The sequence below is a fragment of the Myxocyprinus asiaticus genome, chromosome 13, assembly GCF_019703515.2.
Source record: "Myxocyprinus asiaticus isolate MX2 ecotype Aquarium Trade chromosome 13, UBuf_Myxa_2, whole genome shotgun sequence".
NCBI lineage: Eukaryota > Metazoa > Chordata > Actinopteri > Cypriniformes > Catostomidae > Myxocyprinus > Myxocyprinus asiaticus.
The window spans coordinates 13,092,174-13,108,786 of NC_059356.1; the positions used below are offsets into that span (position 1 = coordinate 13,092,174).

General features: G+C 37.2%; 1 protein-coding gene across 1 annotated transcript in view; it reads left to right on the forward strand.

The window, feature by feature from the left end:
* Nucleotides 1–4,519: 4,519 nt before the first annotated feature.
* LOC127450648 (heparan sulfate glucosamine 3-O-sulfotransferase 3B1-like) overlaps nucleotides 4,520–16,613 on the forward strand; it is a 35,545-nt gene continuing 23,451 nt past the window's right edge. The window contains exon 1 of the mRNA XM_051714918.1: nucleotides 4,520–5,244. Coding sequence (XP_051570878.1) covers nucleotides 4,748–5,244 — 497 coding nt within the window. The 5' untranslated portion in view covers nucleotides 4,520–4,747. The remainder of the gene's footprint in view (nucleotides 5,245–16,613) is intronic.

A 16,613-nucleotide genomic window follows, 5' to 3' on the forward strand; every position in this document is an offset into this window, starting at 1 on the left:
CAGGTATTTACTGAAAAGGTCACAGAGAGCAGGAAAAAATTATGCTAAATGCAATTATTAAATTGCAACTAAAGATATAAGTTAGGATAGCAAATAAATAGGCTTATTACATGGTGCTCTGGAATACTCTACTCTGATTGGTCAATGGTGCCATCTAGTGTTCTTATATTTCTAAATAAAAACCGCACATCCACATATCAGATCATTCATCCAGGTATTGTGAGTCATCTTTACTACATCTCGATCACTGTGCGATCTCTCATTGATTCTTAAGATAAGGGACAAAACATGTCTTTCATACAAAAGTTCTCTTTGTTAAAAATCAAGAAATTCATACTTCTTAAAATACTGAAAAAGTTCATTCTAAAGGAAATGTGTATACTTAGGGCATTTATTACTGCTTATATTTTTTAATAATTTCATTATATTTTTTTTAAATGCTTGCTCGCTACTTGAAAGCACATGTAACTTAAGCTGTCCTCATCAAGAGGTCACAATCTTAAACTGCCAACAAAGTGCATAAAAATTCAATAAATTCATAAATATAAAATTAAAGATAGGGATCTGTAAGATATCATACAATACATAAAGTCAACTTTAAATTATATTTTTCGTAAAAAAAAAAAACTGTATCAAAGTCCTCACTTTGCATCAACTCATTTTGTTTATAATCCTATCCTATAGTACAATGTCATGGTCTGCTATAACTCTGAGGACCCTTTTCCCACTTGTTGCTTATGGTGGATGCAACAGTAGGACACGTGGTCTGGTAAGTTTAATATTTTCTTCATATTTTCAGCAAACAATGTTTAAGTCTCTGTGGTCACAGTTTCAACATGTCAACTCCATCTCCCATTATGATAATTTCTGTTAAGAATTGTGGAATAATGTTGGCATTGTAGTTTAGGTTATAGAGGCAGCTATAGGCAGTTGAGGGAAACAAACAAAATGGTTCCAGAGTTAAACACATGGTTAAGTAAGAAAAATATTATATTTTGTCAACTTTGTCAGAGTATTCAGAATAGTGTGAAAACAGAATTTTTTTTTATAGAATATATTTGATCACTTAACTCTGTTACTGCACATCATTATTAGATAATCAAAAACTTTACACTATTGTTGGATGGATCAAATTAAAATAACATGCTTTTTAGTGTGTCTGACTGAGTTGACTCAAACCACAGTAAGATGTAAGTTGTGAAGTGAATTAATGTCAATTTTCAGAGAAAAGCATTTTTTATAAAAACCTGTTCCCTTACATGGTTCATTAGCTGTTAACCTTTGTCTAATATATCCATTTTAAAGTGATTTAGTATTAAAAAAAAAAATAATAAATAAAAAAAACTATGATTTTAAACATGTTTTGTCCCATATCTCATGAATCAGTGCTCTACAAGCTAATACAATCATTTCAACTCTATCTAAGTTTCATGTACATTTATTTATTTATTTGGCAAGTAGTCTTTTAATGAGCTGGATAATGAGCAGTCCGACAGTCATTAATTACAAAATAACATTAACAGAACTCCGACGCAAACCGAAGAAGCATTTCAGCTGTTCAGCTATTTCTTTTTCTTCAAAGTTTATTTTTTTATTTTTTTTTAATGCAGTTAATTATTGGCTGAACATTAAACCATCAGAAGTGACAATTTCATTTGGAAACCAAAATTAACCATTTTCCTATTCAGTATATGCTATGTTAATAATTTTGCATATTTTTGGGCCTATGCAATTCATTGTAATATTAATACATTTTAATGTTTGATTGGGCATGTTTGTTGTTGTTGTTGTTGTTGTTGTTGTTTTGTTTGTTGTTTTTTATAAACAACTGTGGTACTGTGTTGGGTCACCACTTAATGCTCAATGATCTCCAATCTGGGCCTTGAAGCAAAACCAGTTAAGAACCATGCTTTGTTGAATGCATAAAATTATATTTCATAAAGCCAAAAGTTGCATTTCCTGTAGATTTAGTGGAACATGCAACAAATTAAGTATTTTATTGTAAATTTGTCTTGATCTTACTCAGAGCGTGAAATAAGATAAGATAAGATAAGGTAAGATATCAACAAAGTCACCCAATGCACCAACATTCTCTTCCATAACTGATTGTAAGTTAACTTAATATAAATCTAGCTTTGAAGAGGCAAACCTTTTTGCTTAGAACACATGCAATTGTTTGTCTTGTTGCTTTTTGTTTGTGGAGGGCATGCTCTGACAGGAAGCAAATGTGTCTCACTACTGATACTAGTGCATGCAGGAAGTATAGATATAGGCTACACATACACACCGTGTGGTAGATGAGATAAAGGGATTAATGGGCAGTGGCTGTGTGCTGCTCAAGCTCTGATTGACATGGCAGCTCTGGTGTAATCCTGATAATCTGGTAGAATGCTAAAGGTGACAGAGGTCCAGGGCCCCTGACCTGAGGCCAAACACACACACACAGTTCTCAAGTTCAAATGTGTCTCTTTTAACTTTGCCTCCCCACTCAACATATGTCTTAGAATAACATCATCTACACCCAGCATCTTTTTCATGTTAAGTGTTTGGTGCCACTGTGACATGTTTACAGCCACGAGCAAGAGACAAGCAGCGGGAGTTTTACAAACATCTGCTGGATTCGTGCCTACACAATTCTGCATCGTGAATATGCCACGAGACACCAGTGAAAACAACTGTTGTTCATTATATGGCACAACCCGTTGCATGGATGATTGATTTATGTTGCTTTAAAGTCTACGTCGAGAACTTCCTTGAAAACAGACATGTGCAAAGCTGGATATTCTTCTTTCTTTTAGAGATGCATTTACCAGTGTAGTTTTCAAAGCAATAATGGCAAGAATGACATGTTTATGTTTACATCCTTGTAAAATGTTGTTAAAGACAGAGGAACAGCAGTCTGGGCTCATGATTCTTATAATTTTCTTTGATGTTTTTACCCTATAATGATCGCAAATTCAATTACATTTTGTTCTATTTTCTGTTATTAATGCGAAAAATAAAGAAAAAATTAGACAACACTTGTCACACAATGTTGTAATCAACAACCAAAATAAATTCCTTTATGTATAGTACATCTGTGAAAAGTGAAAACATAAAATTCCTATAATTTTTAATTGTTCCATCAAGGAGCAACTTTATTGTTACATCAAGGAGTTACATTGTTGATCAGAAAAACAATATTATTTTAGCCCTAAATTCTTTGTTGGTGAAACCTAATGTAGTCAGGTAGTGTCAGTCATATTAAATGTTTTTTTTTTTTTTACTTGAACTAGTTCATTTAGTTACATTTGTATCATCGCTAAAAAATTATTCCAGACAAATATAAGATTTTTTTTTACATGTGTTTATTTTTATCCTCCTTTCTCTCAATTTGGAATGCCCAATTCCCACTACTTACTAGGTTCTTGTGGTGGCGCGGTTACTTGTCTCAATCCGGGTGCCTGAGGACAAGTCTCAGTTGCCTCCACTTCTGAGACCGTCAATCCGCACATCTTATCATGTGGCTCATTGTGCATGACACCGCGGAGACTCACAGCATGTGGAGGCTTCATGCTACTCTTCGCGATCCACGCACAACTTACCACGCGCCCCATTGAGAGCGAGAACCACTAATCGCGACCACGAGGAGGTTACCCCATGTGACTCTACCTTCCCTAGCATCTGGGCCAATTTGGTTGCTTAGGAGACCCTCGTGACTCCAGAGGTGGTAGTCAGGGTCAATACTCGCTGAGCTACCCAGGCCCGACAAATATAAGATTTAAGCAAATGGTTTAATTAAATTAATTGAATAAATTATTTGAAATATTATTTTATCATATAAATACAATATTAAAATAATATAAATATGAATAATATATAAAATATATATTTTTTCAACGTTAATAATATTACTTTTTATTGAAATATTTTTTTAATATTACATTAATTGAAATGTGTGTTAAAATATGCTTGACTTTGCATATTATAATTATTAAATTTAATTATAATTTAAATTATTAAAATTAAATATATGCTTTTCCACTTACTAAACTGTATTGTTTAAAACTTAAGAAGTTCATATTCCTAATTCATTTTAATTAAATACTTTCGATTTTGAATTCATAATAGCCTATGTACACTATTTAACAATTACTCAGATGTGATGGAAATTTGTCATACAGCTGAAATGCAGAAATCTTGAAAATAGACAGATTTATTTTTTTTTTTTTTTAGTATTTGAAGCAGATTTTAGATTAACTGACAAACCCTTTCTACAGTGTAGATTTTTCATTCTTTAGTATTAAAGTAAATTAAATTAAAATCAATTTGAAACATTGATTAGATAACATATTTGCATGAAATGTCCCGAATAAAGTCAAAGTTTCAATCATTTGTTGCCGAAGGGCTTGGGCATTGCGAGTATAATAGATGTGCTCTGATTGGTCAATCCTGCTGCCAATCACACGCCCCTCTTATTTAAATACTGTGCAGGCCCCGGGTTCACCCAGATGATACAGTTACCAGCGGGAGGCGATGTAGTGATGCGCAAACACGCGCTCGTGCCAGTGTAACAGCTATGACTTTCTACATCTCCAGCACTGTCAGTGACACCAAAATGAAATGAATTCAGCATCTGCCGGGCACTCATCCTCTTCTTTTTCCTCTACTGCGGAGATGCCTGCATGTTACAGGGATTTATGCGGAGGAGCAAATAACTTTGCCAATATGCCCTGTTGGACATTGGTACTATACACCGGAGAGTCCTATGGAATATAGTGCGCTTTGCCACACTTCTCCGCCGGTGAAAAATAAACTTTTTGTGTTGTGCGTAATGCTGTCACTGTGGGTGTACATGCTCTACTGCTGCGTGGGTTACTGCTCCATCACACCGACTTTTATGCTGGATGAACGGAGCAGGAGGATGCCGACACCCAGAGCTCTCCACAACCAACCTGAAGAACCAGAGGTGTTCCTCAAAAGCCAATCCAGGGACTTATTAAACAACGAGAGTGATGCTGATAGCAGAGGAGATGGCTGGGAGGAAAATAAGGGCGATGTGACTTATGACGAGGACTCTGGAGTGACAGGTGCCCCGAACGGGTCCGAGACAAAAAGGTTGCCCCAAGCGATAATTATAGGTGTGAAGAAGGGAGGAACGCGCGCACTGCTGGAGTTTCTGCGCCTCCATCCGGATATCCGCGCGGTGGGAGCGGAGCCGCACTTTTTTGATCGCAACTATGAGAAAGGACTCGAGTGGTACAGGTGAGTTTATCCACACCGGGATTAACCCTAAAAACCTATATATATATATATATATATATATATATATATATATATATATATATATATATATATATATATATATATTAAAAAACAATATACTGTACACCATAAAATAATAGGCTACTAGAGATAATAAAGAGGCCTATTTTTTGTCTAACAATAAGCTGCCATTTGCTAATGAAGTTTATAATGAATAAACTGAGAAATCTTTGTCGTATTGGTTTCAGTTGCATATATTGTAAGAAAGAATATTAATATAATAGTCTAGTGTTAATGATCATCAATTAAAAAAAATTATGATTTCTGCTGGTTGTCTTTTAGTCAGTTTGGTTTGCAAAAAATTTATCCAAATGGTTTCCATGTTAATAATATTTTGTATGAGGTCATTTTAGACCAGGGGTTTTCAAACTTTTTGATGATTTATGATCCCAAAATATAAAGACAGCTATATATTTTCAAGTATAAAGACCCATTTACTATGTGATATTTTAAAGACAACATGCTGTTTGCAAAATGTAAATAATTGGCTTTAATATTTTCATTGTACTAAATCCTAAAGACAGAGATAATATTTTCCAATAAGACATATATTTTAAGTTGACAGTATATCTTTTTTTCTACTCACTATTAGAGTCATTTTAGATGTATATAAACCTGAGGAGACACATTTTCAGTTAAATTCAGGTTTATCTGTATAGCACTTTTCACAATATTTTTTTGTTCCAAAGAAGTTTTACAGAGAATATGGCTTTACAAACACCAATGAGCAAGCTAAAGTTGACAAAGGTGAGAAGAAACTTCCTAGAAATATACAAAAGTACAATCTATTCTGGAAATATCGCAAATAAGGAGAGATAAACACTTAGAAATATAATTTTTAAAAATCACAAAACTATAGAGAAAATGGCAGCTTGTTGAGTGAGAACATGCAGTCATCCACAGTTATGCTGTTCTTGTGGGAATAAAATATTTCCAGCCAGTCTGGGAAGTTTGGGAATGGTGAACTAAACCTAGATAAAATGTGCTCAAGACAAACAGCCTAAATAAATATTATGCTCTCTGCTTGTGTAACACCCCTCATAGTCAGGTGCACTTGCACAACTTTATCAGTCATTGGGGGTTAGTTTGACCCTAACCCTTGATTCCTGGTATTTTTATTCTTTCACCAAATAGCAATATCAGGAATAATTAGATGTTGCCTGAAATGAGCTATACAGTACATGTCTTTCCATTATGTGGATTACATGTGATAGTCAAAGTGAGTTGGTTTGGCAAGTTGTAGTCTCGCTTAGCCAGACGTTGACCATCAACATGAAGTCTGATCCACTTTGCATTCATTTCAGCTATGAACAGGAAAAGACCATTAGATCAACATGTGAAGCTACCAACCACAGTTCATTTTGTTTTTTTAAATGCAATTTCTCTGAAATAGTTTAAAACTAGATGATAGACTGGTATGGAAAAATACTCAAATAATGGCACAATTTGTCAGACTTATAAAAACCTGGGCACCCCAACTCCTAGATGTTGCATATTAATTCAAGCGATCTGATTCCAGCATGTGCTTTTGTCAAGTCTTTCTAGGCTTCTGTGCACTATTCATCAGATAGAAAGTGAACGGACTGTGGGCCTTCTGTACAGTGCATCCGGAAAGTATTCACAGCGCTTCACTTTTTCCACATTTTGTTATGTTACAGCCTTATTCCAAAATGGATTAAATTCATTATTTTCCTCAAAATTCTACAAACAATACCCCATAATGACAACGTGAAACAAGTTTGTTTGAAATCTTTGCAAATTTATTAAAAATAAAAAACGAAAAAAATCACGTACATAAGTATTCATAGCCTTTGCCATGACACTCAAAATTGAGCTCAGGTGCATCCTGTTTCCACTGATCATCCTTGAGATGTTTCTACAACTTGATTGGAGTCCACCTGTGATAAATTCAGTTTATTGGACATGATTTGGAAAGGCACACACCTGTCTATATAAGGTCCCACAGTTAACAGTGCATGTCAGAGCACAAACCAAGCCATGAAGTCCAAGGAATTGTCTGTAGACCTCCGAGACAGGATTGTATTGAGGCACAGATCTAGGGAAGGGTACAGAAAAATTTCTACAGCATTGAAGGTCCCAATGAGCACAGTGGCCTCCATCATCTGTAAATGGAAGAAGTTTGGAACCACCAGGCCTCTTCCTAGAGCTGGCCGCCCGGCCAAACTGAGCGATCGGGGGAGAAGGGCCTTAGTAAGGGAGGTGACCAAGAACCCGATGGTCACTCTGACAGAGCTCCAGCATTTCTCTGTGGAGAGAGGAGAAACTTCCAGAAGAACAACCATCTCTGCAGCACTCCACCAAACAGGCCTGTATGGTAGAATGGCCAGACGGAAGCCACTCCTCAGTAAAAGGCACATGACAGCCCGCCTGGAGGACTCTCAGACCATGAGAAACAAAATTCGCTGGTCTGATGAAACAAAGATTGAACTCTTTGGCCTGAATGGCAAGCGTCATGTCTGGAGGAAACCAGGCACCGCTCATCACCTGGCCAATACCATCCCTACAGTGAAGCATAGTGGTGGCAGCATCATGCTGTGGGGATGTTTTTCAGCGGCAGGAACTGGGAGACTAGTCAGGATTGAGGGAAAGATGAATGCAGCAATGTACAGAGACATCCTTGATGAAAACCTGCTCCAGAGTGCTCTGGACCTCAGACTGGGGCGACGGTTCATCTTCCAACAGGACAACGACCCTAAGCACACAGCCAAGATAACAAAGGAGTGGCTACGGGACAATTCTGTGAATGTCCTTGAGAGGCCCAGCCAAAGCCCAGACTTGAACCTGATTGAACATCTCTGGAGAGATCTGAAAATGGCTGTGCACCGATTCTCCCCATCCAACCTGATGGAGCTTGAGAGGTCCTGCAAAGAAGAATGGGATAAACTGCCCAGAAATAGGTATGCCAAGCTTATAGCATCATACTCAAAGACTTGAGGCTGTAATTGATGCCAAAGGTGCTTCAACAAAGTATTGAGCAAAGGCTGTGAATACTTATGTACATGTGATTTTTTTTTTTTTTTTTTTTTCCGTTTTTTATTTTTAATAAATTTGCAAAGATTTCAAACAAACTTGTTTCACGTTGTCATTATGGGGTATTGTTTGTAGAATTGAGGAAAATAATGAATTTAATCCATTTTGGAATAAGGCTGTAACATAACAAAATGTGGGAAAAGTGAAGCGCTGTGAATACTTTCCGGATGCACTGTAGGTGCTGTCTGAGGCTGAGATTTAAGCCCAAAGTATACCTCGGTTTTGACGTGAACAATTAGCCTTTCAAAGTATACTCCATTTGACTGTGCACGCATACACAGGCGGTTGGCGCATGCACACTATTACTGCTACGAGTTACTGGATTGTTTCTCTTCTGGAATTTAGACCCATAAAGATGTCTTTATATTCCTTCGAGTTCTACAAAGGCAGGGATCTCCTGACCTGCTCACTCCCGTGCTCTTGATGTGCACAACCACTGTTGTTGTTTCCAACTTCGTCTCCTGTTGTTTAGCGTGATTACATCTTCTTGCACTTCTTTGTGAAAACAACCGCTCAACTGTGAGTGCTGCCCCCTTGTGAACCCACTAATCAGTGCAAATTATTCAAGGCGCATGCGCATTCTGCATGTTCAGAGATGCGCGGTTAAAAAAATCTGGCTGTACGCGTTCAGTGCTCGTGCACTCTGCTGATGAGCGTCTGCGTCTAACTGAAATATACTTTGGGCTTATGCCAGTTGCAAGTTTACTTGCATAAAGTCAGCATGGCAATATTAAAAGGGTAGCTTTAAAAAATGTAAGTAGATCCATTGAGGGTTATTGAAATGTGTACCCAGATATAATGGTAAAGTAGCACACTACCCCATTTAGGCTTCATTCTGATAAAGTTTGATCTTTAAAGACAGCTTTTAGAAAACATACTAAGACTTTAGGGTAGCACAAACATAACAGATTTTATTGTGCTCTACTACCAGTTGTATCCATTTGTCCCAAAGTGACAAATTCAAATAAAACTATATGAAATCTGTACCATATAAACAACAATCACAGTTTTGCATATACTCAAAATGTTCCCCCATTCTGTTGGACCAATTAGCAGAGGAAGATGCATCCCAAGATTAGGTTTGCCATTGTTCTAGCTGATATAGACTTTTCTGTGGAGGAATTTGAGGACCCAGTGAGCCCCTTTATCCAGGGAGCCCAGCAGACTAATTGTGAAGCAGAGACATGGAGAGAGGAGCATGTAACCCAGGTAGCCGAGGTATTGAGCTCTGCTGCTCTGTTAGCCCAACACCGAGGTGGCGTCCATGTGCTCCCTTTGGTGGTGTTCAGAAGGGTGACTGAGCACAGCAGGGCTTTATAACTGTACATGCAGCTTGACTTTACACACAAAGCTTTTGAAAGAACAAGAAGGCATAGTGAATTAATTGAGCAATGTTATATTGGCCATTCATTTGTTGATCTTTAAGATTTAGTTTGTAATTTTGAAATATAGAAGTGCATGGTAAGTTTTTTAGTGAATTCTCCAAGAAGTTTATGTAATCGAGAGTAAAAGAAATATACTCCATAAGGCCTTAAAAGACAACTTGAAATAAAAATGTAACCTATATAGGCCTATAATATACAGTAATAAAGTCAATATTCAAATTATTGTTATTTGTCATGATTAAAGGATTAGTTCACCCAAAAATGTAAATTCTCTCATCTTTTACTCACTCTCATGCCATCCCATATGTGTGTGGCTTTCTTTCTTCTGCACACAAATTAGAAGAATATCTCAGCTCTGTAGGTCCATACAATACAAGTGAATAAGTGCCAAAATTTTGACACTCCACAAATCACATAAAGGTGGAATAAAAGTAATCCATGTGACTCCAGTGGTTAAATCCATACCTTCTGAAGTGAAATTATAAGTGTTTTTATACACGTTATAAGTCAATATTTAAGTCAATTTGTTCTTGAAATTCTTCTTCCTGCCCAGTAGGGGGCGATATGCACAAAGAATGTGAATCACCAAATACAGAAGGAGAAGAATGTGAATGTGAAAGTTAAGGTGCGTTCCAATCCACAGGGTCCCTGCACAGTGTTCACTGCTCCCTACTCACTGAGCATGGGATATCTGTTGAAGTTCACTTCACTTGACAAAAAGTGTTCATTTGAAATACCCTGCAATGTCATCAAATACGAACAACCCTTGAATCACGCTGATCACGGGGTTCAAGTAAGATGACGATATAGTCTTGTAAATACATATAAATGTACAATAAATAACCTTACATCCATATATATAAATTTATATAATATATCCACGTGCATACTTATAAAAATGTATTGTTATATATTTAAATTGATATATTTCTCTAGACTGGTAACCCGTAAGTTAAAATAATATAAAAAATAAATGTTATGTGGTTATTTTATAATATGTGTGTCATTTTAACTGTTATATGACCAATTTTCATGATAATGGATGTAACGGTTGCATCTTGTGCGCTTTGCATTCGAGTACAACTGCATTGAAAGCACACCTGAGGTAAATTAAGCTTAATTAAAACAACAGCATCTCAAACTCCGTTCATTTATTTTATTTTAGCATTTATTTTAGCCACACTACATCAGTACTTTCTGGTTCGCAATGACTGGTGGGTAAATTTCCCTCTCCACTTCCTGTGAAGTGATGTATCAATGTACACTTATTCCCTATGTTGTTTGCAGTGCCCTTCCAACTGAACATAAACGCTCTTTTTGAATTGGAATCTCCCTTAAGATGGCTGAATATCGTGTCAATTCCACTTCGGAGGACCCTAACGGTCGATTGGAACACACCATTACCCTTACGAAAATCGAGAGTTCATGGCAAACTTGCCACAAATTTGCCACTGATAATTTTCACATGCAAATGAGCTTTGTGGCAAATTGTCCATTGTTTTCAAAGGTTCACCATTACCGATGAAGAGCTGCAAACTTCTGGCAAACATTTGCAGTGAATCAAAAGCTCATTTGCATGTTTTTTTGTAAGGGTAATGTGCAGCTTGACTGAGCAGGGAGGAAATTTTTTAGTAAAAATTTACTTAAATATTGATCTGTTTCTCACCCACACCTTTCAAATCGCTTCTAGAGACATTACTCTAACCACTGGATTCCTATGGATTACAACCCCAATTCCGAAAAAGTTGGAACAGTATGAAAAATGCTAATAAAAACAAAAATTAGTGATTTGTAAATTATATTCACCCTTTGCTATATTGAAAGCACTACAGCTAAATATTATATGATGTTTTAACCTGTGAATGTTTTTTTTAATGTACAGTAATTTTAAAGTAGATGATTACAACACGCTTTTAAAAAAGTTCAGACAGTAGAATTTTTTCCACTGTGAAACATCACCATTTGTTCTGTTAACACTTATTAAGCATTTGGGCACTGAAGAGACAAGTTTAAGTTTAGAAAGTGGAATTTTCCCCCATTCATCCATTATGTAGATCTTTAGCTGCACAATGGTACGGGGTCTTTGTTGCCATATGGTGTGCTTCATAATGCACCACACATTCTCAATTGGAGACAGGTCAGGACTGTAGGCAGGCCAGTCTAGCACCCACACTCTCTGCCCACACAGCCATGCACTTGTAATGCAGGAGTATGTGGTTTGAAGTTGTCCTGCTGGAAAATGCAGGGACGTCCCTGGTAAAGATGGTGCTGGATGGCAGTATATGTTGCTCCAAAATTTTTACATATCTGTCTGCATTAATGGTGTTCTCACAGATGTGCGATTTACTCATGCCATGGGCACTGACACATCCCTGACCCATACAGAGACTGGCTTTTGGACCTGACGCTAATAACAACTTGGATGATAATTTTCTTCTTTGCCCGGATAACACGATGGCTGTGTTTTTCAAAAACTTTTTGAAATGTGGACTCTTCAGACCAAAAAACACAGTTCCACTGTTCTACTTTCCATCTAAGATGAGACCGAGACCAGAGAAGTCAGCAGCGCTTCTGGACAGTGTTGATGTAGGGCTTCTGCTTTGCATAGTAAAGTCTTAACTTGCATCTGTGGATGCAACGGCGAATGGTGTTGACTAACAAAGGTTTACTAAAGTAATCCCAAGCCCATGTTCATGATATCCATTACAGATGAATGATGTTTTTTAAGACAGATCATGCACATTCATAAATTTTTTCCGTCTTGCCCTTTACGCACTGAGATTTGACCAGATTCCTTGAATCTTTTAAGTATATTGTGCACTGTAGAGGGTGAATTGCCCAAAATCCTTCCAATTTGTCTTTGGGGAACATTGTTCTCAAAGTGCTGGATTATTTGCTGAAGCATCTGTTGGCAAATTGACAAGTTTGAACAATCCTTTCTCTTGAAGGACTAGGTTGTTTTTGGAGGCTCCTTATATACTATAACACGATTGTCTCACCTGTTTAACATCTCCTGTTTCACACCGCCTTGTTATTTTAACTCGTCAAATTGTTATTAATCTTAAATTGCCCCTGTCTCAACTTTTTTGGAGCGTGTTGCAATCAACTGATTTGAAATTACTGTACATTTTCAAAAAAACAAAAAAAAAAAACAATGAATTCACAAGGTAAAACATCATATAATGTGTAGCTGTAGTGCTTTCAAAATAGCAAAGGGTGAATATAATTTACAAATCACTCTTTGTTTTTATTAGCATTTTTCATACTATCCCAACTTTTGTGGAATTGGGGTTGTACTTTTATGCTGACTTGTGTGATTTTTGGAGCTTCAAAGTTTTGGTCAACATTCACTTGCATTGTATGGACCAAAAGAGCTAAAAATTCTTCAAAAAATCTTGATTTGTGTTCTGCTGGAGAAAGAACGTCACAGACATCTGGGATGGCATAAGGGCGAGTAAATGATGAGAGAATTTTCATTTTTGGGTGAACTATTCCTTTAATAATGAAAAACAACTGCAACACAGCTATCCCTTTGAAAGGACACTAAATCAGATATATTTTGAGAAAAGGACCTGCATGGTGAAAAGTCAACTGCAGCAATCATATTGCATCTTTCATTGACTCGGAACCAAATATTCTGGTAGTGTGATAGAGTTACAGGCAGTAGCTTGTTTGTGGATGGCAGATGCTGGCAGTCAATTGAAAATGAGTCTATTGAGTGCGATGCTAAAACAGTGAATGTTTCACAAGGGGATTTGTGGAACCCCTGAGGTTCTGCATTAACACCAGTGAGAAAGAGCAGGCGATTAGAGTGAATTGTGTTGTTTCTTTCTTCACTTTGTATGCAAATGTGCTCAGAGTGTGAAAGTGCTTTTTAAGAAACACAGCAGGATCTCTCTCTCAAAAAAGCCCTGGGAGATATAAAGAGAGGGTATTCTTAAAAACAAGCTCGTAACTTTTCTTCTGTGTTGAAGGATAGATTTTGCTGTTATGTTTGCTGATAAAATTGCTGCTAGACTTTGTGTAGTATTGTAAGACACAAGTTGATTGAAGAGAATGATGGATGTATTTTATGTGAAAATGCACAAAGCCTTACTTTTAATTACTTATAAACCACTGGCTCATCTCTTCTCTGGAACATTAACCTGAATGGTAGCATAATGTCTCTTCTTTTAGACAGCTCTGTTCCAAAAAACTAGTGAGCTGCCTTGCTGTCTACTGCCAACTTAGGCAGCTGCTTTAGAAAGTAGCATCTTAACTCAAATGTAACCTCATAAGTGACTGAGGAAGCTCGGGTACTGGCTACCAAAGTGAGCCTTGATTATCCCATGGTTATTTTTCTGCATTAACCAACATCTTATCGAGTTTTTTGTTTCTTTCCAAGTTTGCCTCTAGCCTGCTCACTGGGGGTCTAAATACAACTATTATGTACTTATTAAGGCACAATCTACAAACACATTTTTATCAAATCGCACCATGATGACTAAGACATTATAGCTATATTTTCTGTTCTAGCATAATTTCCTGCATAGCTGCATTGAAACGATGTCTGTTGTGAAAAGCACTTTACAAATTAAAATGACTTGAATTGCAATTGATTTCAATGGAGTTTGATGTTATCATGTTGCTAAGCTAACAAAGCGATACATTAATAAGCATAAAAAATACATAGCACACACAATAATTGGGCAAAATACTCTATTTTTAATAAGTTTGCACTGTTTATCAATACTTATCACAATCAAATGAATAATAAGAAGCCTATCAACATATCACTTACTACGTTCACCATCTTGGATAGAGTTTTGGATTTTGTCTCAAAGCGTTTTGCTGTTGTTTTTTCCGCAAAGGATACATGTGATGCTGCCTTGGAATTCAGCCAAAAGAAAGTTCCCAGATTGCACACATACAGTACATCTCAGAGATGTCTTTTTTAGAGTGTCTCATCTGGAAAGCATCACGACTAATTAAATTCGGCTACACACATTAAAAAGATCAGATTTACAAACATTCTAAATCATAAATGTCTTATTGACATCCGAGAGGAAATATCATATAAATGTAACATATTGCAAATGAGCAAACAACCTAAAAAAATGCATCTTCCAGATGTAAACACAACATCAAATAGATGTCTGTGTGATGTACGTGTGCTATCAGGGTTTCTTACATGGTCATCGTGTAAAGAGCATGCCTATGATGCACTATATACTGTCTGTGTTCTACACCGATCAGCCACAACATTAAAACCACCTGCCTGATATTGTGTATGTCCCCCTCGTGCCGCCAAAACAGCGCCAAGCCGCATCTCAGAATAACATTCTGAGGTGCTATTCTTCTCACCACAATTGTACAGAGCGGTTATCTGAGTTACCGTAGACTTTGTCAGTTCAAACCAGTCTGGCCATTCTCTGTTGACCTCTCTCATCAACAAGGCATCTCCGTCCACAGAACTGACGCTCACTGGATGTTTTTTGTTTTTGGCACTATTCAGAGTAAATTCTAGAGACTGTTGTGTATGAAAATCCCAGGAGATCAGCAGTTACATAAATACTCAAACCAGCCCGTCTGGCACCAACAATCATGCCACGGTCCATATCACTGAGATCAAGTTTTTTCCCCATTCTGATGGTTGATGTGAACCTTAACTGAAGCTCCTATCCCGTATCTGCATGATTTTATGCACTGCACTGCTGCCACTCAGTTGGCTGATTAGATAATCGCATGGATGATTGTTGGAGCCAGACGGGCTGGTTTGAGTATTTCTGTAACTGCTGATCTCCTGGGATTTTCACACATGACAGTCTCTAGAATTTACTCAGAATGGTGCCAAAAACAAAAAACATCCAGTGAGCGGCAGTTCTGTGGACGGAAATGCCTTGTTGATGAAAGAGGTCAACAGAAAATGGCCAGACTGGTTCAAACTGACAAAGTCTACATTAACTCAAATATCGATCTGTACAATTGTGGTGAGAAGAATAGCATCTCAGAATGCTCTGAGTGGTTATCTGAGTTACCGTAGTTGCAGGCTGTTTTGGGGAACCTACACAATATCAGGCAGGTGGTTTTAATGTTGTGGCTGATCGGTGTATATTCAGTCTGTATAGGCAGTTCACTAGGTTTTGGAACAGAGCCCATGTCTTTAGATGTAGTTTTAGCTACTGAATACTTAAAAACATGCTTTTTAAATTAACCTAATCATCCACTCTGGTACCTGCAACATACTTCACATACTTCCCTAGAAAATCAGTTTTCGTCTGTATCGTGTCTTAGTGTAAACAAAGGTCAGGCAGATGTTTTGTGTGCATGTAAAGTTGACAACCGCTCAGTTCTCTCTCAAGGTTAAAGAACAGGAGTGTAACAAAATACCCAGTGTTCTCTAATCTCTAATTTTGTCTTTATTCTGCAAACAGAACTGTAAAATCTGAGTTTTTTAGAGCGCTCAGAAGGCTCTGCATGGAGGAGAAAATTAAAGGGTTTCACGCAAATGATAAGACATCATACTACGGTCATTAACGGACCCACAGCCCCCCAACCTTTGGTGCAGGTCTGGAACATGTCCCTCTGAAACAGATTATTTGAAGTAGCTGCATACCACCACCTCTCATACCGTCATGGGTTTTTAAAGAAAGTGACGTTCCCAGAGGAATTCCTTCCCACTGTGGCAAATACAAGTTGGGTCTCTGCTCTTAAAATGAGCCATGATAAGCACCCATTTTGCTTGTCAAGTGGGTACAATACTTTAAAGCAATAAGGTACAAATGGCTATGTAATATTGTGAATAGTCACAATATTTCTTTTCTCCCCAATTTGGAATGCCCAATACCCAATGCGCTCTTAAGTCCTCGTGGTGGCATAGTGACTCGCCTCAAT